At 32.2% G+C, this 24,174-nt stretch overlaps 4 protein-coding genes across 4 annotated transcripts in view; all 4 read left to right on the forward strand.

The window, feature by feature from the left end:
- The first annotated feature begins 539 nt into the window (after positions 1 to 539).
- On the forward strand, positions 540 to 2,491 carry LOC143533932 (protein FAR-RED IMPAIRED RESPONSE 1-like). Its single transcript, XM_077028554.1, has 5 exons — positions 540 to 715; positions 804 to 1,062; positions 1,306 to 1,543; positions 1,591 to 1,865; positions 1,979 to 2,491. The coding sequence occupies exons 1-5, from the start codon at positions 540 to 542 to the stop codon at positions 2,489 to 2,491; spliced, it is 1,461 nt and encodes a 486-aa protein (XP_076884669.1).
- Positions 2,492 to 14,403: 11,912 nt separating this feature from the next.
- Positions 14,404 to 16,678, forward strand: LOC143533887 (glycosyltransferase family 92 protein Os08g0121900-like). Its single transcript, XM_077028521.1, has one exon. It carries the CDS (start codon positions 14,594 to 14,596, stop codon positions 16,322 to 16,324), a length of 1,731 nt encoding a protein of 576 aa, XP_076884636.1. The 5' UTR covers positions 14,404 to 14,593; the 3' UTR covers positions 16,325 to 16,678.
- A 1,777-nt stretch (positions 16,679 to 18,455) lies between these two features.
- LOC143533888 (uncharacterized) lies at positions 18,456 to 20,992 on the forward strand. Its single transcript, XM_077028522.1, has 4 exons — positions 18,456 to 18,781; positions 19,519 to 19,702; positions 20,202 to 20,408; positions 20,557 to 20,992. Exons 1-4 carry the CDS (start codon positions 18,699 to 18,701, stop codon positions 20,983 to 20,985), a joined length of 903 nt encoding a protein of 300 aa, XP_076884637.1. The 5' UTR covers positions 18,456 to 18,698; the 3' UTR covers positions 20,986 to 20,992.
- A 904-nt stretch (positions 20,993 to 21,896) lies between these two features.
- The window catches only part of LOC143533933 (high mobility group B protein 3-like), a 158,120-nt gene continuing 155,842 nt past the window's right edge, over positions 21,897 to 24,174 (forward strand). Inside the window, exons 1-6 of the mRNA XM_077028555.1 lie at positions 21,897 to 21,943; positions 23,095 to 23,184; positions 23,278 to 23,335; positions 23,420 to 23,464; positions 23,552 to 23,632; positions 23,714 to 23,785. Of these exons, the coding sequence (XP_076884670.1) occupies positions 21,906 to 21,943; positions 23,095 to 23,184; positions 23,278 to 23,335; positions 23,420 to 23,464; positions 23,552 to 23,632; positions 23,714 to 23,785 (384 nt within the window). The 5' untranslated portion in view covers positions 21,897 to 21,905. The remainder of the gene's footprint in view (positions 21,944 to 23,094; positions 23,185 to 23,277; positions 23,336 to 23,419; positions 23,465 to 23,551; positions 23,633 to 23,713; positions 23,786 to 24,174) is intronic.

Raw genomic sequence — 24,174 nt, forward strand, 5'->3', positions numbered from 1 at the left:
GGTTTTTGAATCTGTTGATCATGCATATGATTTCTATTGTGAATATGCAAAGAAAGCTGGTTTTTGTGTTCATAAAGGAGGCTCGTACATGAATGAGGGTTTATTAAAGTCTAAATATTTTATGTGTTCGAAAGAAGGTCACAAGCCAGCAAATAGTTATGATTATATGGCTGAAAAAGATCGTTCCAGCAGACCGTATTATAAAAGAAGGAAGAGACCAACAATTAGGTATGGTTGTCGAGCTCAATTTTTCTAAAATCTATTGATGGTCTGAGGTTTGAATAAATGATTTTTTCGAAGGACATAATCATGACATGGTGCATGCAAATGATATGCATTTTGTTCGATCAAATAGAAAGTTGACTCATGTACAACAAGATATTATATATGAGATGTCAACATTGAATTTGGGCCCTGTTAAGGCGTTTAATATTATGAGGACAAAGTATTGAGGATTTGAGGAAGTTGGGGCTACAAAAGATGATTGTAAGAATTTCAAACAGAATTTAACTTGTTATATTGGCGAGTATGACGCTAAAATGGTTGTTCAAAGATTAAGCGGGAAGAAAAACTGTTGTGACGGTTATTCGTTTGAGTATACAGTTGATACTAACGGTGAGTTAGATCGTTTGTTTTGGGCTGATGATATTTCAAAGAAAATTTTTTTGGCTTTTGGAGATATTATATCATTTGATGCAACATTTAAGACAAACAAGTATGTCAATTTTGATACAATTGTTTTTTTACTTTTTTATTTTTTTACACATTTTTTAATTAGTTTTTATATTAATTTGTTTTTTCAGGTACAATATGGTTTTTGTACCATTTACTGCCATTGATAGTCACTGTCGGAATGTTACTATTGGTGCTGCGTTATTATCGTCTGAATCTATCGAATCTTATTCATGGCTTTTGAAAGTTTTTCTTGATTCTTTTGGTATTGCCCCAAAGGTTGTTGTTACTGATCAAGATCCTGCAATGAAGCAAGCAATCTCCCTTGTTTTACCAAATTCGAGACATCAGTTATGTATGTGGCACATTATGAAAAAACTTGCTGACAAGGTAACTTTATTTTTATCGTATTTTAAAGCATTATGCATATGTGTTAGAACGTGTTATAATGTATAAACATTGTTGCATATATTTACAAAACGTGTTAGAACGTATAAACATTTTTTTAGGATGTATCAGTTTTTGTATTTTTTTTGTCTGCACCAGTTATGAGTGTAGAACGTATAAGATTGTATATACCCATTGTTTTCTGATATTAACCGATTTAACAAATTTTTAATTTTCCAACATCAGGTTGGTGTTGCCCTTTGTAACAATGAAGATTTCAAACGTAAAATATGTGACATTATTTGGACGGATGCAATTTCTCAATCTGAATTTGAGACGCAATGGAAATTAATAATGAAGGAATATGATCTCGAAACAAATAAATGGTTGTCTGACATGTTTGAAATGAGATATGATTGGATCCCCGCGTATTATATGGATGAACCATTGTCTGGTCTTATGAGAACTGCATCGAGATCAGAAAGTGAAAATCATTTTTTTGTCAAGTTTCTAACTCACAATTATCACTAGTTGAGTTCTTTAGTCATTTTGATCATTGTATGGATATTCAAAGGCACAATGGTAGGAAAAATGATCATGATACAAGGTACACGCATCCAGATCCGGTTAGTTCAAACCCGTTTGAGAAGGAAGCAGAGCTGATGTATACAAAGGCTATTTTTAATGATTTTCAAGATGAAATGTATCATATTAGAAGCGGTGTTGCATGCTTGAAATCCACTGAAGAAGAAGATTGTGTGAGGTTTTCTGTATTTGACTTTAATGCTTATGTCCCAGGCTGTTTGGTATGAAATAGTTAAACAATTTTTTTTTGGTAGAACGTTGTAGAACGTTTAAAATGATTTTTATTTTATGATTTTTTACAGAATGTGTAAAGTATTTTTATATATTGTGTCAGGTTTTGTTTAAGAAGGAATGTGAGGACGGAATTGACTTGACTATTTCATGTCAATGCAAAAGATTTGAACATTATGGATTATTATGTCGTCACAGTCTTTATATTTTAAATTTGTTCAGAGTTACCAGATTTCCAAAAAAGTACATGGTGGATCATTGGAAGAGAGATGCTGGTCTTAATCCTAGAACTGCTCCTATTTCAAGTTTCGGTAATGACAAATTTTTAAAAGTTAAAAAGATCTCAAGGGAAATAACATTGGCTGGAGAGTATCTCATAAATAGTTATGTAAATGATGTTGATGAGTTAATCAAAGTCAGGGATCAAATGAATATAATGATCAAGCAAGCTGATGAGACAAGATACAAAAGAACTCATTTATCAAAAAGGGATAGGTTTTCTGCTATTCTAGATTATGATCAACCAAATGAGGTGACAGTTCGTGTGCCTAGTGGTATAAAAACAAGGGTTGCGGGTCGCATAAACGGATTAAATCACAGAAAGAGACAGCTATAAGTCGATCTGGCAAAAAATATAGGGAATGCAAAGTTTGTCATCAACAGGGTCATAACAGCCGAACTTGTCCTCAACTTCGAGAAGAATAGTTTTCTAAGTGTTCTTGTTTTGTTCTTATTTTCTTTTTTTAAACTTTTTTATGTTTTTATTTTTCTGGAACGTGTAAGTTTTTGTGTGGATACTGGAACGTGTAAGCTGGGTGAATAATACTTAATAAAAACCGTTGATAGATTAAACCATGTTCCACCGAGGTTACAAAAGAGGACCACATCTAGAGACTTTTCTAAATAACCTATTTACAAACTTATTTTAAACTACTACACCACCACATCACACCATCACCACACCACAACACAAGCTGTCATCCCGAACCCTAGTTGTTGTCAAGGATCTCTTGAGCATCTTCACGCTTGACTCTCTTATTCACCTTCACCTTGTGAACTATTTTCTCCAGAACATCATGAATCTGACCATAACATGAAGCCTGCTTTTCCAGGTAGGTTGTTGCCTCTTTCTTGAAGCTGCTATCAGGGTGCTTGAGAACTTCTTGGTACAGAGAATTGTTTTTTGTTGCTTCATCATTCACACTCGCTTTAATTTCTTCAGCCACTCGTAGCCGATTACGGTCTCTAGCAAGCTCAATGTTGATTCTTGATCGGAAAATGCTCTTCACAGTAACATTTCCAGAATCCATATTTTTTTTCAATTTTTTTTGTTTGTTTTTTGGTGTGTTGTGTTAGCTCTCTTTTTATAGCCCAAGTTCTCTAAATTCAGTATAATTATATCTAGTTAGATTTAACAGCTTAGTAGCCATGATTACATTACCAAATTTTTCAATTTGTAATCAATTCAGTATAATCTGTCACTGCTTTCAAACAGTGAGAATCTTTCGAACGTATAAGGACGTCTAAGTGTAATCATAGCTTTGTCAGATAGATAAATTATTAAAGAAATTGTTAATATTTGAAATTATTTAAAGAAATTGTTAATTTATTTTTTATTTGGAATTTATTAACTGGTTAGTGTTTTAACATATAGCATCTGTCATTTCAGTAGTTTTAATTTTTGGTCTATTTCTCAAGATGGCATTTGATGGAACGTATGAGAACGTTTAAGTGTTTTTTCAAAACTGACATTTTGATGGAACTTTTTAGAACGTGTAATAGTAACATAATTACTTTAAAATCTGACACAAGTTATTACGGATTAATTACATATATCTTTCAAATTTTTTTTTCAAATTGCCATTCATTAGAACGTGTGAGAACGTGTAACTTCATAATTACATGCATATGTCAGTTTTTGACTTTGGAACGTGTAAGAACATGTACCTTTAAAATAATTTGTGATATTTTTGAAAGATTCTCAATGTTTCCAATAAATTTTGTTTACTGTATTTTTTTGTCTTATACCTTTATTTTTATCTATTTATTTTCAACCACTCCTTTTCACTTTACCACACAAAATCATTCCACAAGATATGGATTCATCATTTTGATCGTCATCTTCTTCATCAGCTAAGGATCTGTTGTTGAAACAGATTCAAGCTCAGATCCAGGAAGATATCAACAATCGTGCTGCTTTACATGATGAGTTTATCAAGACTGCTGGTGTTGATATGGAAATGAGGGATGAAATTACAAATTTGCTAGTAAACATGCCAGGTAGTACTATTAACTATCTGTGTGCTTTGTTTTTAATTGACACAGGGAAAAAGGAGGTGGATGAGTTGAAAGATCTGTGTAAGGCGATAAAACTTCTCAATTGCTCTCTTGATTTGAAGACCGAGTTTCTCAAGTCTATTATGTAATAAATTTGGATTAGCTGTGTTTTATGTGTTTTTACCCAATAATTGTAGTATGTTTCTTTTGCTAATGTGTGATGTGTTTTGTGACTTTTTGCCACAACTATGTTTTTTTTATGTAATATGTTTTTATGTTTAATGTTATTTTGTTTAATGTGTTAGCTTTCATTTTTTTGTGATAACTTTCTATGTTTTAATATATTTAGAACGTATAAGCAAGATATAATTAAGCCAAGTTATTTAGATCTACCTAGAACGTATAAGACCAAACTAATAAAAAAGTCATTTCCATGCAAAATATAATGAAACAAAATTGCATACCAAAATATAAATCCAAGTTTTCACTGTCATTTCCATACAAAATATAATAGAACGTATAAGCAACATCTAATTAAGCCAAGTTATTTAGATTTACCTAGAACGTATAAGCATAAACTCATCTAATTAAGCCAAGTTTTCACTGTCATTTCCATACAAAATATGATAGAACGTATAATCAACATAATTAAGCCAATTTATTTAGATCTACCTAGAACGTATAAGCACAAACTCATCTAATTAAGCCAAGTTTTCACTGTCATTTCCATACAAAATATGATAGAACGTATAAGCAACATCTAATTAAGCCAAGTTATTTAGATCTACCTAGAACGTATAATCACAAACTCATCTAATTAAGCCAAGATTTCACTGTCATTTCCATACAAAATATGATAGAACGTATAAGCAACAAACTATAATGAAACCAAATTAAACCAAGTTATTTAGAACTACCAGAAAGTATAAGCACAAACTCATTAAAAGGTTATTTCCATACAAAAATATAATAAACATGTCAAACTTGCTTTCCCCAATCTTTTCTCATATGTCTGGTTTATTCGTCTTGCCTCTCATCAATTTTAGCAGTTAACATGTTGTTACTGAACAGTTGGTTGTCAGTTGATGCATCAAATTCCTTTGCTAGTCTAACTAAATCGGATTTGGCTTTGTTGATGTCGGATAGTAACACCTTTGATATGTATTTTACCCTCAAATTGTTTAGTTGTCGTTTCTGCCTTGGACACTCTTTATAAAATCCGGATGTCCATGGATACTTCCCTTTGTAAGTTTCCATGTGTCTTATAGCGAACACACCACAATCGAGTACGTTGTTTTTTGTTCACCAATCCATTTGCAGCCTCTTGATTTGTGACATCTCCAACCTTGGTGCAATCGGGTGCTTCTTTCTCAACAAGTACATGCAAAAAACATCCCTCTGAGGGCAAACAACGTATTTTATTAATTTTTTAATATACTAATTGAATCAGTTTATTTGAATGTTTAAATGTTTACCAGTTTTTCTGGGACACCCTTGTATCTTACTTCCATAGCTTTTTTTGTAGCATCTGTCTTTTCTTGAGCTGTTTTAAAGGTAGCATTTTTTGATATATCACTGTTTGCCATGTTGTCAATCAGCACGATTTTACCTGTTTTCAAATTGAAACAACCACATAGAAATGGTCTTCAAAAATTATTGGCACAACAAACAGCGTAACTAGGTCGAGAGATTTGTATTTATGTAAAGCCAATATCTTGTCAAGGTTGTCTGTGAAAACTTACAATATTTTATAATTGCTGACGTCAGGTTCCTTTAAATAGTAAATGCTTGGCTTCATGTATCAACAACAAATTTTGATAAGATTAATATTTATATATATTTTGTTAGCATATATAAAATTAAAGAGTAATACTTACCATAAGCGTTGACGTAGCAAAAAATCTTAACGGGGATAATTTTTCATCTCTCTTTTTCTCTTCATGATTCAACAATTCGGTGTAAATGTCCATAGCTCCAGCTGAGATGTATATATCCGGAGAAAAGCATTCAAACACAAATTTAAAAGCAGTGACGGATTCTGACTTGTAAATCACTTCAAATTTATGTTTATCAGAAAGATCAGAAATAACAAATCGTGAAACAATCCGCTCATCATTTGTTATTTTTTCAGTCATTCCAATTTCCCGGTTCAGGTAAGGTGATTTCAAGGCTGGTGCTAGTCTTTTTTCTCTTTCTTCTCGTTGTAGTTTATCAATTTTTTGATTAATTGCAGCTGGTGTAGGAGATGTAGTAACAAAGGTCAATTTTTTTGATTTAGACTCAGGAGTTCTACATTGTGCTGTTTGATTGAAAAAAGGTGTGTTCCTTATCACTGAATCCAAGTCTTCACTGTCGTATTCATAGTTTTCTTCAACATTAACATCAACCAGCCCTATAATACAACTAAGTTATAATATATAATTTTTTTTGTGTGTTTTTTGTATATATAAAACTTTTTTGTTAATACCTTGAGTAGAGTTGTTGGTATTTGTTCTCTCACCAATTTCTGCATTTAATTCTTCCACTTCTGTAATTGCATACCATTTTTTGTTTTTTTAACTTTTTTTTTGTTTGTATATTATCAAAATAACAAAAAATGTTTTTCAAAATACAAGGTGTTTAAATTGATTACCTCGAATGGGTTCTCCTGTTTGTCTTTCAGCAAAGTCTTGGGTTTCTGCACCTTGACTGCATCTCTTCTCTTCATTTTTTTTCTTCAAGTTCTGTCACTATAATTTTATGGTAATGATTTTTCACTTTTACTTTAACATAATCAATAGTTTAAAATAAAAACTTACCTTGAATTATAGTTTGTATCATACCATCGTCGTTCTTAAATGCCTTGTTACCTTGAGTTTGATCTCCCTCATCTGCAGAGTCATCCTGTGTCTCATTATCTTCAAACAAATTTTTTGTGTTTGAAAGATTTTCTAATATCAAATTAAACAAGATTTAGTAACGTAGCAAAATAAAATTAATATACTAGAAAGTCTTTTATTTTTACCTTGTGTTTTTCCTTGCTCTTTGGTTACTCCCATTTGATTCTCAACGATCTTTTCTACTTTTTTTTGTTAAGCTTTTTGGATTCATATCTTCTTGTTTATTTTCTGCCTCGTTGGATACTCCCAGTTGGGTTCTCACATCTACTTTGCTCACATTATATTTATTTATTTAAATACATAATAAATAAAAAAATTTGAGATATACTGTAATAGAATGTATAAGAACATACAATTGAGATGTTTTTTTGTTACCTTGTTTTACTTTTTGTTCGTTGTTTACTCCAACTTGATTCTCAACATTTTTTGGTTGTTCATGGTCTTGTCTCACGTCTTCTTTTCGTGGCACATGATTTTTCATACATAATAAATACAAAAAGTTGATGAGCAGAACGTATAAGAAACACCATTTTAATAGCAGATTTTGTTTTTACCTTGATTATCAACATTTTGTGCCACTTCATTACCCTGATTCTTATTATCTTGGCTTACATCTTGTTTTATCACAGCATCATTATCATCTTTGGTCACATCATCTGTTTATATAATAAAAAAATTAAAAATTAAATGTTTAAACGTTTGAGAACGTATAAACCAAATGTAATTTTTTTACCTGTATGTTGTTGTTTCTCATTTTCTTCTTCCCACTGATTTGCTACATCTTTTTGCTCCTCATTGTCTTGTCTCACAGCAACTTCATTGTCCTCAACTACGTTGCCAACATCATTTTCTACCTCATTGGCTAAGGTTTTTGGATTTTCATGTTCTTGGCTCACATTAGCTTACGTCATTTAAAATACTTAATAAATACCAAAGTTTTCTAACTCTAAAACGTATTAGAACGTGTATTCAAGATGTTTTTACCTTTGTTCTGATTATCCACTTCTTTGTCTCCCTTGTTGGCATCCAATGAATCCACACCATAGTTGCTTTGACTTATTGAAAGATCAACTGCTGCAACTATAATTTTATACATGGGTTAGGTATTGTAGTATACACAATTAAGGGAAACAAATGGTGTTTACCTAATTCATTTAGGCCTCCTCCTTCAGATTGAGATCCAAATGGTATTTTTTTTGAACAATGGTTATGATTGAATTTAGCTTCCCAAGCACAACACCTGTCAAATAACCATATGTTTGTTCCATGTCTTTCTTTACCTCTTTTTACCAACTCATTGATTTGAGAGACAATTTTATCAAATTCCTCTAATTTTGTGTCCATTTCTTTGTTCCAATTCTGTAATATATATTTTAGTTAATAATTTTTTTTATAAGAGAAATGTTTTGTATGCTTTAGAACTTTTACCTGTTCCTCTTCGGTGAAAATTTCTTTAGGCATATATGCAGACAATCCATACATACGTGGAGGGGTAGAGTAGTAGTCTATTATTTCTTGAGTTGCTATCCCTATAGGCATCATCAAAATTTCTTCAACGTTTTTTTCATTTTGTTCTTTGTTCGCGGTTTCATTTTTTTCTTCTTCATCTTGATGATTTTCCACTCTTGTTGCATGTTCAGTCACTTGATGATTGTTAATTTCTTTTTCGGTGCAAGTTCCAGTGATCAACATAACCTTATATTTTTCAATTTGTTCAATATTTGAAGGAACATCATCAACTGTTTTGGTATTTTTTTCAAATTAAAAAAATTAATTTTTACATCAGTAGTGTTATTTTTAACATTAGAAAGAAATAGTTACTTACCATGATCATTTTCAAATTTTTCATTCTCCTTTTCAGCATCAATGATCATCAGAACATTATCCACATCAGTTGCATTTTCCCCCACCAATTGATCATGGCTAGTTTTACCTTCACTCACTTGTTCATTGATTATATCTTTCTCATTGCAAGCTCCAGTTATCATCAGTACCTTATCCTTTTCAGTTGGTTTAAGTTTTGAAGGACCATCATTCACTGTTTTAGGTAATTTCAAATATAAAATAATTTATTATAGTATCAATAATTATATTTCTAACATTATAAATTAATAGGTACTTACATGAGTCTTTGTTGTCTTCCTCGGCATCAGATAATGGACCATTATTATACAAGTAGCTATCCATGCTCATAAGAGTTGCTGAGGTTATGTGGCTAATTGTTGGGCTTCTGATTGGTTTCTCAAATGATCCATGACGTTTCTGATATTCGTGTGTTTAAATCACTGCAAGCAATGTTGTTGGACGATTGAATTGTTCTTGTTTTCCGTTTTCTTTTATACATTTCCAGCCGTTTTTTGATCTATTCAAATTATGAATCATGTAGCTGCACCAATTCATTTTTGAGATTCTTGAAAAGTCATCAATCAATGTGACAAACATTAAATTCACTGTTGTAGATTTCGTTATCAACCCAATGCATGTGTTAAACAACACAAGGAAATTCAGTTTGAACTCTTCTCTTTTTCCATTATGTTTTTTCATTCTATCCAACACATTTTGTATACTTATCCTTGAATGCTTAAATTGGTTTCTAAACATATCTGCACAAATGCTTGAGCCTACTCTTTGTCTGTTTTTTTCTACCACTGTTTCTCCACCAATTGGTATCCCAAAAGTCTCATGAACTAATTGTGGTGTTATCTTAACAATACGGTTTCCCATATTCAGTTCATTCAAATCAGGATCATAGTTCATAACCAACCAATATGCCAGTCGACCAGGAATTGTGGTAATCTTCATTTTTAACAATGACCCAAATCCCATTTCTTCAATCCATTTTTTTTCTTTTTCATTCATCACTTTAATTGCTTTATAGATATTTCCAGGTGCACACCTCATCCAAAGTTTTCTATCTATATATTCTTGAAAACCTTTTCTACAACGTGTTGTTTGAGGTTTTTGCTTCTTGGCTTTTTTCCTTGGTGTCTCAAAATCTGAATCAGAATTGTCTAACACTCTTTCTTTTCCTTTTTTTTTTCTTATTTTCATCTTGCTTGTTATCGACCTTTTTCTTTTTACATTTCAATGATTTGATTGGTGTTTCAAAGTCGGAGTCGGAATTTCTATCTTCAGCTTGTTTAGTTTTCGCTTTCTTATATGCAGGTTCGTGCTCTTTTTCCTCAATTGCATCTTCATTCCTTTTTTTTCGACATCTTCATACACAAAATTATGACCAGTGTTAACCAATACACTATCTAATACCTAAAAATTTTTAAACGTTCTCATAATTTCTGTAATTTTTTTTTATTAACCCAACATTTTTTTAATAACAAATTTTAACATAAACATGTTCTGCTTCATTTCAACAAGTCTCAGTAACAGCTTTATGATAATTTTTGTTTATTGTAGCATATAACTAACAACTAACAAATTCATACCTACTTCAAATATACGTTCTATGTTAACAAAATGGAAGATATATTACCATATTTTTGCACGTTCTGATGTCGGTCGTTAATGCTTTTGACCTTCGTTCTTTATCCTTAACCACAAGCTTAGTTGAATTAGGATTTCCTGTCGAGCTCGCATTTAGTTCCATTGTTTTTTGATTCACTGATCTTTCGAAATAATCGGTCAATTGCGAAAACGGAATCTCGAGGGTTTTATGAAAATGGATTTGGGGAGGGAATTTGGGGGAACTGATTCACGAAGATGGAGGTTAAACTGCTATATTTTTTGGACAGAATTGCCCTTTTGTTAACCGGTTTATTGTCAATTGTAAGTTAATTACAATTATGTCACCGCCTCCTTTTGAACGTTCCAGATTGTCTCGTATGTAATGTATGATAACCTATTAGTGTACATTAACCACCCCCTATATATATATAAATAGATACAAACATATACGGTGTATATATACGCTCACACTCTTAGAAGCTATTAAAAAGATAATGATATCAAAGCTAGTTAACATAACAATTAACTTCATATATAAAATTCTATATTATAAGTTCGAACTTCATAAATATATCCTTCTATAACTTCATGATATCATAATTTACCTTTTCACAACAGTAAAAATATCATACCTGTCTATTTCAAAGAAAAAGGTAAAGTCAGTTTACACTTAAGGAAAAACTGTTATTATTGTGAATGTGAATCGTCTCAACAAATAATGTTCTTCACTTATTAAGTGAAACAAGTTATAAGTACCAATTCTGTTTTATGTATACCATGAAATTGAAAAATATGATACTATGAAATTATTAAGGATATATATGAAATTTTGAACTTTGTACATACAATCTACTCATCTCCATAGACACTCTGCAACTGTTTGACAATATCTTGAGTTCCATCAGGACTACCATCATCCACGATTATTATTTCAAAGTCAACATCCGTAAAAACACGACAACAATAACAATGAATCTAAAGACACTTACAATTATGTCCAAAATGAATGTGTTGTCTTACACATACATCACTAGTTATATATCCTCTTGAGTTGATAGTTTAACACTTCAACATTCTCACTTGAGTATGAAAACAGTACAATTACAAATCCGATCGTTTTTGGCCCCTTTGATCAATTCTGCCTTTAGACTTGAGGGTATAGGAAGCATCTCACGATTACTTATATATATGACATCAAACTCAACCCTTAAATTTGCATTTTTCTAGTAACAAGCAACGGTGGAGTGGAGAACCCAAAAGTGTGGTACATTAGTGTCGGACGGTTTTTAGTATCTTGAGTCAGTTTGGAGATCGTGATACTTAACACTACCATAAACAATTTGTCACTCTGTAACAATGTTGTTTTGAATCTTCTATAGTCTATACTCTATACTACGATAGGTTGTTTATGGTATGGATACGCCTTATCTAGCATATACACCATCAACAACTAACTATTCTAACCAATTATTTTTCAAATCAACAAACGTGAGAAAATCATGCTTACATTATAGCTTGAAACGTACATTTTATAGTTTGCATAAGTATGCGTAACTTTGTATGAATCGTAAATAGGTGCATATTTTGTCAATACAAAAACCATGATCTAAGACAAACGTATTTTTTAAGCATATTCTGTATCACTTTATACTTCCTTAACCAAAATATGTATAAAGTTCATATATAAAAAGATCAATATATTCCTAAAACTGATTAAATCATTAATATGCATGATGATTCAATATTTCAATGTTTTTATAAGTAACCAATATTGTATACGCAAATGCAAAGAATTTGTGTTGCTCAAAAAGTACATGTGAAATATTAACTTTTGCAGCAATTAAAGGATATGACTCCACCTATGGGTGCTTAAATCACAATATATATATAAAAATATCCTATAAAATAATTTCGAGTTTGCAAAATAACAATATTGTAAATACAAAGAGATTCTGGGGATTGTGAAAAGCAAAATTCACTTTATGTACAATACAAGAAGAAGCTTATACTCTTAGAATTTTGTTTTATTTTATTTAATATACATGATATTCCTTTCTTGCAAAATATATAATGTTTATTTGGATATAAAGATTATATCTTTAATATATATTTATTACATGTACTAATAAATAGTTTATTTTATATCAAAATATAAGTAGTTTATTTATTTGATGGGATCAAACATAAATTCAAAGTAATCATGTGTCAATTTATGTGGGACAATTGAAACAATAAACAATCTTACTACGAGTTATAACTTAGTTTTGCACACATATGTGGTGTTCATGAATTACTCTACTCGATATCAATTCGTTAAAGTTTAAATCAAACTAAGGTTAAACGAGCTTGAGGCCAAACTCAAGCATACATTGTATTTCACTTCAAAAAACAAGTTATGTCGAAAATTTACTTCTATATATAAAATCCTTATATGGGTTTTCACATTTTATGATACTGAAAATTTACACACACAAATTATATGCTTGTACGTATTTGTAGTTGTGGAAAATGAAAAAAGAAAAGAAAAAAAAGCTATACGTTGGTTTGTAAGACAAGGCAAATTCGTCTAAAAAGGACACACAAATAAATTAAAAAGAGAAAAGGGGTCTTAGTAGTAAGAAGTCCGCAAACCACATACTTTAAGTATAGATATTATAGCTTTTAAAGTTATCCTAACTACATATATTCAAACTATTTATCGTCAATATGTTTCTATTCCCTTTTCTAGTATTACACATGTTATTAAAATTTTCATGTTGTGTTTATTTAAAAAGAAAAAAAAAACTATTATTAAACTATATTTATATTATTTGATAAAATATATAAAACTTGCTAAATATATCATGTTGCTAAATTTAGATGTTGAACAACCAAGTTATACAACTCATTATGTAACAATTTAGAAGGTATTCTATTATGAGATGACATTGCTCTATCGTAATGTTTTATCTTTATATGATCACCCCTTCTATTGTGAATATCTTTTCAATAATTAGAATATTACGTTTTAATTATGTTTCCTTTATAATTTGTATCGTATTAGAATAATTAGAATTATTTGTATCGTATTCTAATTAGGTAGTTATCTTCAAATTATCAGTAGTTATCTTGATTGTATTTGTATGTCTTTATATAGTTAATCAAATGTATATATCACATTACTTTCGGCCAGGTTTAATAATTATGTTGTTTCTTTTGACCTGACGTTCTTCGCAATCAACGCCTTTGTTGCGTGGCGTAACTATAACTTTGAACGTAAATGCAAACATTTTTGTTTCTCCAAACTCGCCAACTCCTTGCAACTCAATTGCCAACTTCACATATTTTTCGGTCATCTACATCTTTATCTTATTCAATATCGTTAACATCCAAAGATTATCATTCAATAAACAAACGAGTATATTTGTAGAATAGTAACTAAGTTTTAAAATTATTTCAGTTCGGCCACTCAAATTTAAAAGTGCTCAAATCAAATCATTCAACGTTCATATTTTATTAATTAGAGACTTTAACATGTTTTTTTAAATGTTTTGGTTTCAATGAAGAAATATTTTTATCTTTTTCTAGTGTTAATGTGGTGTGTTGACGTGGATTTTATTTTCTTTTTCGCTTTTTAATATAATAACGTTTTATTTAATTTTTAAATATAACTGCGTATATTGCAAATCCCGATGCTTGCACCTTCCCCTCCATTGTTTTCTTAACCCACAAAAAATTCGATGAGGCTTGATTTGAAGGTTTGATAACTCGATTTAGAAAAAATCGTATGAGTGATTTAACTGAAACAACTTTAAAACTTGGTTATCATTTCGTGACATATTTCCAAAAAGAAACTTGTTAAACGTGTCTTTATATTTTTTGTTAGTATAATAAATAGTATATTGCTATTCATTATATACAAAAATACAAAAAAAAAATACAAGATTTTTCAAATTTGGAATCAAATAAGGTTTTTATTATATCAAATAGAATTCCAAAATAACAATTTCCAAATCATATTAAAACTCTAAAACCCTTATTATTCCATAGTCCATACATATATAACCATAACCACCTTCTCTTGTTCCTACTTGTTCATCTTCTTACATTACACTACACATAACATGGCCCTAAAGATACGTACATTCTTCCTGTACGTATCTTTCTCCGTCATCTCATTCGCCGCCGTTTACCTCCTCTTCATCTCAACCGCCTCCGATCAACTCATCCGCCGCCGCTCCTCCGTCTTCACCTCTCAACTCTACATTGACAACAAACACAATTCAATCACCACCGCCGCCGCCGTCACCGTAAAACCTCCCTACGCCGTCGATTCACCAACACTTCACGTAAAAACCTCCAATTCGATTGCTAATGTGTCGGTTTTGTTTCCGTCATGGGAGGCGTTGGTGATACTGTCACCGGAGATCGGAGATGGTAGGAATAATAATAATAATAATAATAATAATAATAATAACGCATCGGTTTACTGTTTATTCAATACGAACGAGTTTTCTCCGGCTAGGTTTTCAGGAACGATGACGTGTCCGGATCGGAAAACGTACACGTGTCAGTTGCCGAAACGTGTTCTCCGGCGACTGCCGTTCCGGCAGCCGGTTTTAACTCAATCGCCGGATGAAGATAAGCTGATTAATAATATGTTGCCGGCGTCGGAGCTTCTCCGGTGGAACTTCATTGTTTACGACGTAACGGAAACGGAGAACGACGTCGTTTTGCTCGCGAAAGGTATTAATAATCGGCAAGGAGTCAACAGAAGTCCAACGGAATTTAAATGTCTTTTTGGTGACGACATCGTTAACGGCGTTACTACTTCCGTTACTAGCTCTGTTCAGGAAGTGTTTAGATGTCAACGGCCTGACTTAACGGCGTTTGGTCATAGTCAAAGTCAAAGTCTAGTTAAAGTCTCTCTTCTCATCTTAAAAGCCAAACAGGTGGTTCCATCAGTAGCGTACCTTACACCCCAGCGCAAGATAGCAAAAGGCGGTACAAAGTCACTATTGTGCGCCTGCACCATGGTTTACAATGTGGCTAAGTTTTTAAAAGAATGGGTGATTTACCATTCCAAAATTGGGGTTGATAAGTTCATATTGTATGATAATGGAAGTGATGATGATTTTAATAAGGTTGTGGATTTGTTAAAATCGAAAGGGTACGATATCGAGACGCGGTTTTGGCAATGGCCAAAAACCCAGGAAGCAGGTTTCTCGCACGCGGTATTGCAGGCTAAAACCGCGTGTAAGTGGATGATGTTCATTGACGTGGATGAATTTGTTTATTCACCATCGTGGGCATCATTAAAACCGTCTAAATCACTTTTACAATCAATTTTACCTGCAAAACCTTACGGTCAGTTAAGCATTCACTGCTATGAATTTGGCCCGTCGAATCAGACGACGCACCCGTTATATGGAGTAACACAAGGTTATAACTGTAGAAAAGAAGTTGAAAACCGACATAAATCAATAGTGCTTCTTGAAGCGGTTAACGAGTCTTTGCTTAATGTGATTCATCATTTCAAGTTAAAAGACGGGTATAAAAGCAAGAAGGTGAATATTGGGACCATGGTTGTGAACCATTATAAGTACCAAGTGTGGGCCGAGTTCAAGGCCAAGTTTAGGAGAAGGGTGTCGGCTTACGTTGTGGATTGGACCCGTTCGGTTAATTTGAACTCAAATGATCGGGCTCCTGGGCTTGGGCATCTTGCGGTTGAGCCCAATGGGTGGGAGGAAAAGTTTTGTGAAGTGTATGATAATCGGTTGAAACATTTGACCCGAAGATGGTTTGGTAGGCCCGAAGGGCGATCAGAGATTCGTATGGATTGGCAAAATATATAAATAGTCGAAATTATTATTTTTTTAATAACAGCTTAGAGGAAACTGTAAAGGGACAAAACGGATGAAATCCGTTGACTTTGCTCACTTTTTGACCTTTTTGTTTGATTTTCAGTGATCTAACACTGAATATATGTGGGCTTCGGCTCATCAGCTAGCAGTCTATCTGTTTTTAGCCCAATAGTGTGCAGACTTGTAATTCTTTAATAGTGTACAGATAACAGACTTGCTATTTTTTTGGGCCAGAAGTGTGCAGACTTTTAGGTGATCCAGTGAGTATTTTCTCACTTTGGCCCAACAGGTATACAATTTAATAGATGCATGTTCTTTTTTATATTAAGGCATTAAGCCATTAAGATCCTACTTATAAGCCCAATTGATGTGTATATATATTTTGGTTTGGTTTTCTCTTTTTAACTTAAACCAAAACAAATATATTTTGTTTTTTTGAAAAAAAAAAACGTAATCATTGGTTATTAATTTGTATATAGTTGTATTTGTTATTATAGTTAATTTGGTTCGTCGGTTTGATTTTGCTTACGGTTACCTTTTTTGCTTTACACGAAGTCATAGTTCTAAGAACTAAACCAGATTAGTAAGTGTCGTAATAAGTCATAATCAGTCTGGTTGAGTACTTTTGAACAGTCTTCGTTTGGGCTAGTCGGATAGGTTGGACCGGTGAATTGAACTGCATTTGGAAAAAAAGTTCGAATGATTATATACCACTTCGGTTTCATATTAAATATCAATTTGCAATTGATTTTGAATTAATGGAGTTTGCGGTATGTTTGGAAGGCCTTGGAGCAAACTTGAGTTAGATTTAAAGAACTCGGGTTTCTTTGAAACAATCTTCCAGACAACGGGCCAAGATTAGTGGTGAAAGGGGCCACAAATATTGAAATTGCATTTGTACTTGTAAGATTGTAGTTGGTATATTGCGAAAGTTCGGTAATGATTTAAAACCACATGAAGAAAAGCTCTCCCTTAAATTACAAGTATTTAATATGATCAAATTTAGGTGGTGATTACTAGTTCACATGGATGTTTTGTACTAGTGAGATCACCTAGTTGCTTTCACAATAATAATGTATACTTGGTACTTAGGGTAGTTTTGTAATCCATATTATTTACATTGTTTACAAATGGTAAATTATACAAAAGTGAGCTTAGACACACTAGATAAATGCATATAAGAGTTTTAGGTTCTAAGACCATCAACAATGGATATATATATATACAAATGTGACGTTTGTAATGGGCGATCATCGCACTGCACGTTCTCGATGAACTAACAGGTCTTTCATCTGTACAAATGGATATCCGTGTCATAGATTTTTGGGCTATTGAACTACATTAAGTTATTTGACAACAAACTAACCAACTTCTAATCTAACACTTTTATCAATCACAAATACTTGCACTTTGCATGATTTGAACCCTCCTCCACAAGTAGAATAGAGGGATACATTTTACTAGTTTACCACCACACTATGTTCATCGAAGGGCACGTAAATCCTCTAATAAGCTTCTTTTTTTGACGCTATAACAAATTGCATTAACAAAACGGCAATAACTGTTTTAAATAAGGTAAAATCTTAACCACCTAAAACTCAAACTATTAATTGTTCCATGTAAATATGGAATACCATTATTCGTGCACATGAAATTAACACCAAAGAAACATTCAATGTACTTACCATTACCACACTTGTCCGGCTGTTCCTACCATAACCGCCCTCAAAAATATGTGATAGCGCACTATCGGCCCCTCTACATTTACTTAAGTAACAAGTTTAATCGTTTCTTTGTTCATGCAAATTTTCTCCAACTTACGTTCATCATTGTTTAATCATGTTAATAAACATAATTGGTCAATTGTTGCTTAAAGCTCTGACCCAACCATGAAGACTTTACACTTTTGTTAGACATAAGAGAAACAAACGGTATTTGATTAACCGTCGGTGTTTATTGAACAAAAACACATGTCTTTGGTACTTTGGTTAGATCTCTTGTTAAGTTAGTTACATTAAGTTGTTAATTTAGTTTTTAGGTTTGATAAAATTGGTTATGGTTCTAACTCCTTATGGTCAAATGCAAAGCTATCTATTAATCACATGATTAATCACGTCGTTACAAGTTACAACTAATTGCGAACCATAGTCATATAATTAACCTTACAACAATCAATTCAAACATATACACCAACTAATATATACCAAGTTACCAACATTGTTTATTTGTTACTTAAAAGTTGATAAATCATGTTAGATATGGTAATATTCAAGGGACCATTATGTAACTTTGTACAACAAGATGTGCATATATAAACACATAAACACACACACCCTTGATCAAAGCCGATATTAAAACATTAGATATGTGCATTGCAGCGTTTGCTTGGCAAGTTCACCCTCTCTACCCTTTCCTTTTATTGCTTAATAGAGATGAGTATCACCACAGGTATATAAACAACACACACACTCTATACTCTATAGACTATGGTCCACATACAATTTCTATTGTTTGCATAGTATCTCATCAACATTGTGACAAAGTAATTAGGTTGGGTAATGGGCGATTCTATGTGTTAGCTAAAACACTTTACTTCGAGTTAGGCTGACTAACCAACAATACTTTTATGTGTTTAAATATAGTTTTAAGTAGTTAATCGACAACTATACCGCTAATATAATAACAAGCTGTTATCTAACTAAAGCGATTTAAGATGACGTCGAGGATATTTTGATACGTGATAAGGGGTTTGCTTAATCCATTTGAAGTGTTTTATTGCATGTTAGTACTTTTATTCCATCTTGTACCATTTTATTGTCTATCTTTTGCCTTAACTTTACATCCACATAACATGTACATTAATTTGTATAATCTTAAAGTGTGTATTTGAAAAATGCTAACATTGATATTCAACAACTAAGATCGTATTAGTTAGTTGTATATTATAGCTATGCATTTTTCAATTCTACACCATTTTTTTGGTTCAATGGAGCTTACGTAAATCGTAATTCACTTGTATATATTCCCGTTACAAACAAATATAACCTAAATTGCATACCGAAAAAATGGTAACTCTACATTCTTTTATTGCTATCTACATGTAAATGGGGTTGTTGTTGTTCGGTTTTTATATTATTGTAGGAGTAATATCTAACACGTTGTCCTCGTGCATAATAAACTTTAAGGCCGACGAAGCCAGTTGGGTGGTGGGAGGGTGGAGAGATATTAGGTGGTCGAGACGAGGTGGCTGGAGGGACATGGTTGGCATGTACAAAAGAAGGCAGAGTCTCATTTCTTACCAATGTCTTAGAGCTTCACACTCTCCCTGAAGCCAAAAGTAGAGGAGATCTTCCATTGCGTTTCTTGGAGGTTTGTTTTCTTTGAAAATTTCTTAATATATATATGGTCACCTTTTTATGTAATGAGACATACACTATCTTTTTTAACAACACATACAAACCGACAGAAGGTCAAACTTTTTCTATTTAAATGTGAAATTCAGATCACATGCGACGTAATATGTTGCATGTGATCTAAATTTCACATTTAAATAGAAAAAAGTTTAGCCTTCTGTCGGTATACATCTTGGATATTGGTCATATTCCGATATGTATGTGTTTTAGGGTTTTTGTGTTTTCACGTTTTACAACAATATTCTTGAAAATACATGTATCGACTGTCACACTTTCAACCTGTTTGTGCTTTTATGCTTATGTGATTCTTTTATTTGTGAATGCACGTTTTTTCTTTGTGGGCTAAACTCGTCTAGTGAGTTTGTAAATGTTTGTTAATTTTTGGTATTATAAGCCCGCATTAAACATGCATAAAAATAAACTATTAGTATGTGATATATGAACTTGTCTTGTAGAGCAAAAAGAGTTCAGAAGAATTTGCAAAAGAATTAGTGAAGGAGATTCATGAGTACAATGGGTTCAACCTCATAACACTTGATCTTTCTTCAAACAAGATGTTTTACATATCAAACCGACCAAAAGGTGAACCACCAACGGTTCAACAAGTTCAACCGGGCATCCACGTTCTCTCCAATGCCAAGCTCGACTCCCCTTGGCCCAAGGTCACACATTCTCATACTCTTTAACTTAAAATAAGCATAAACCCGACCATTGATATTTACATAGTTGGTTAACGAGATCATTGAGTCTCATTAACCACATAGGTAACAATATGGTACTATTAATTGTAAACCAATATATATGTTTTAGGTTCAACGTTTGAAATTGAAATTCAAAAGATTGCTCACCACGTATGACAACGACGAACCCATACCCATGAAGGATATTATCGACAAACTAATGAGAGACGACACAAAAGCAGATAAGAGCCAGCTTCCTAATACATGTTCAACTGATTGGGAATACAATCTAAGCTCGATATTCGTCGAAGTAGACACTCCACTTGTAAGTTATTCATTTTGTCAAAAGTTAAAATATTACAAATCATCAAATTTTTTGCTCACAATTGACTTGGTTGACCAACAGGGGCGTTATGGTACAAGAAGCATGGTTGCACTAAGTATAAGAGACACTAAAGAAGCAAGTTTTCATGAGACATACATCGAAAATGAATTATGGTGGGAGAAAACCGTTGATTATTATATCACTTCGAAAGTTGGAATAAATGATGTTATATGAATATAGTATACAAAAAAGTAATAATTACAGGCTCAAATAATCCCGATATGTGACATTATATATTATTGTTTTTTTTTTCAAATGTAATAGTGTGGTATGTTAAGTGGAATTTCTATGTGACAATACACAAGATATACTATTGAATTGAATAACTTTCTATGTAACCAAAGGTTTGAAAGTTGCTAGGAAAAGTTGGTTAGATGATTAAGTACCATGAGGTTTTGTCGACCCACAATGGTAAACTCAATTTGTTAAACCATACATTAAACTTTAGTCTTCACTCTTCACCACTCTGTATCATTTATCAAATCAACGTCACGATGGTTTTTCTTTCACCCTTCGCTCCACCATTGAACAGAACCTAATGTTGACATTAAGGCTTAAACCGACAACCTCTTTTAAAAAAAATAAATAAGGCTACCACTATGCCACAAGTGCCGTGGTCAAATGCTTATAACATGACTTTTTTCTTACCGTAGCAAAAGCTAAGCATTTAAAATGAAAATGAAAATGAAAATGATTTTATAAGGTAACAAGATGAACCAAAACGTGACATAATAATATATAGATAGACTAGTAAAAGAAGATAAAAATTGTAAAAAGTAGCCCTAATTTACAGAAATATAAAAATAGAGAGGGAGGGAAAGTATTAGCGGGCCCAATATAAAGAGCGGGAACCCAAAATAAAGCCTTTCACCAAAAGCCCCCTTTTATTTAACCAAACCCAAACCCACCTTATTATATATATATATAAATAAATTCACGTTCTCTTCATTCATACCAAACCCTAACGCTCCCATCTCATTTCATTTCACTCAGTAAGTCCGCTTCGTTCACTGATTCACCATATCCTTTTGTTTGTTCAACTATTATTACTCGATGTCATTACTGATTTTGTTTGTTCATTTCAGTATCCGACGATGAAAGCACCCAAATCCACCAAAAATGCTGATGCCAAGTACGTTTTCGTCTGTTTAAATGATTTCTAGCTTGCGGTTGATTTACTATTGCTTGATCCGTTAGTAGATTGCGTTTACGAACGTTTTATTTAGGTTTTTGATGAAGCTATGCGTTTAATTCATTTTGTGTGAATAATTTTCGGCGAATTAGCTTTGATTTGTGTTTACGTTACACGCTGTAATTGGTTTATTGTTTTTGGTCTGTTGGTTTCATTATCGACCTGTTTATGAACTGTTATTTTAGGTTTTTCCTTTTTTATGCGTTTAATTAAATTTGAGCTAATTTTCGGCGAATTAGCTTTGATTTGTGTTTACACTTATACGCTGTGATTGATATGTTGTTTTTGATATGTTAGTTTTATAATTGACGTCTTTACCTACTGTTATTATAGTTTTTCATGCGATTATGTGTGTAATAGACTTCATGAGGTTAATTTTTGGCAAATGAGCTTTGATTTGTGTTTAAATTTGCATGTTGTGATTGATATAACATGTCTGTTTGTTGGCTTCTCATCGTTTGATATGTTTATTTGAGCTGTAGCTTGAAATGTATGTAGCATTGTTTTATCTGTTAGTAGATTCGTTATTGATGCTGGTTAAGACTATGTGGTTAATTTATTTTGCGAGAATAACTTATGGCAAATGGGCTTTGATTTATTTAGAGTTACATGTTGCAAGCAATTGTATGTAACTTTTAGTAGGCTTATTATTGTCCTGTGTACGATATGTTATTATAGGTTTCTTATGTGATAAGTTTTTCAGATGTATGCTATTGTTGATTTAGGGTTTTTGATCTGTTTGTAGCTTCATAATCATGTGTTTTTAACTGTTTTGATGTTATCATGCTTTTAATTATTTTTGTGAGAATTTACAGTATAGTGTTTAACCTGTCAGTAAGTTTACCATCACTATGTTATGAAATGCTGTTGTAGCCTATTAAGGTTATACTTCTTTCAATTGATTTTGTGATGAATATTATAGTTAATTTGCTTAGATTTATGCTTGTAGTTATATGTTGTAATTGTAATTGGTCTACATTGTTTATGTATTCTAATAGCTATTTGAATATTTCTGTTCAGTTTATATTCAAATGTTTCATGCTGTTACAGTTATTTTTTTTTATTAAATTAATTTAGTTTTTTTATTTTAGGTTGGCAGTGAAGAAATCAGCACCTAAAGGAAAGGCTGCTAAAGATCCTAACAAGCCAAAGAGGCCTGCTAGTGCATTCTTTGTTTTCATGTAATTTGGTCTTTATTTCATGAATTTGTAGTTCACTTTAGCTAAATTTGTTTAGTTTGTATACTGATCTGTTCTGGTTTTCTTGTATTAAAGGGAGGAGTTTAGGAAGCAGTTTAAGGAAGAGAATCCTAACAACAAATCTGTTGCTGCTGTGAGTATTTTCTTTATATGTGTTTTACTTGAAATGTTTTGTAATTTGTTTATGATAATATGATTGGAAACAAACAATCAACAGGTTGGCAAAGCTGGTGGAGCTAAGTGGAAAGCAATGTCTGATTCTGTAAGTTATACACATTTTGGTAACTAATTTCCGGAATTAGTTGACTTTTGAGGTCTGTTAATTAACTAATGTTTACAAATATTACAGGAGAAGGCACCTTATGTTGCCAAAGCTGACAAGAGAAAGAAGGAATATGAAAAAACCCTTGCTGCATACAACAAAAAGAAGGTTATTAGTTCTTTCAGATATTTAATATAGTTTATTGATAATCACATGTTCTAAAGTTTTAATAATTTTTTTTGAAATCAGGATGCTGGTGTTGAAGATGAAGACTCTGACAAATCCAAGTCTGAAGTCAATGATGAGGAGGGTAGTGATGAGGTAATACTTCAAAGATTTTTAAGAGTGTTATATTTTGCGTCTGCATTTATGTAATAATGATTGGTTTTTGTTGTGATTTTGTAGGAGGAAGAGGACGAATGAAATGAGTTGCTTACGGTGGAATCCCTCTGTAGTCATTTTAATGTTTAGTAGTTAAGCTAGTCTTTTTAGAAGATGGATGTTGACTTGGTTATTATGGTCATGGAATAGTAATGAGTAGGATGTTGGATTGGATGTTTTGTTGCATAGAAAGAACACGTTTAGTTTGTTGCTCTTTAAGTGTTTTTTTTTTCGTTTTAATGAAATGCATTGTCAATTTGAGAAATGCCTGTTCTTTACTTGCTATTTACAACTTAAATACTCACTTTAAAAAAAATTATTATTCATTT

Source organism: Bidens hawaiensis, unplaced genomic scaffold (assembly GCF_021521415.1).
Source record: "Bidens hawaiensis isolate Kalapana, Puna unplaced genomic scaffold, B.hawaiensis_p1.1 tig00009951_1, whole genome shotgun sequence".
Taxonomy (NCBI): Eukaryota; Viridiplantae; Streptophyta; class Magnoliopsida; order Asterales; family Asteraceae; genus Bidens; species Bidens hawaiensis.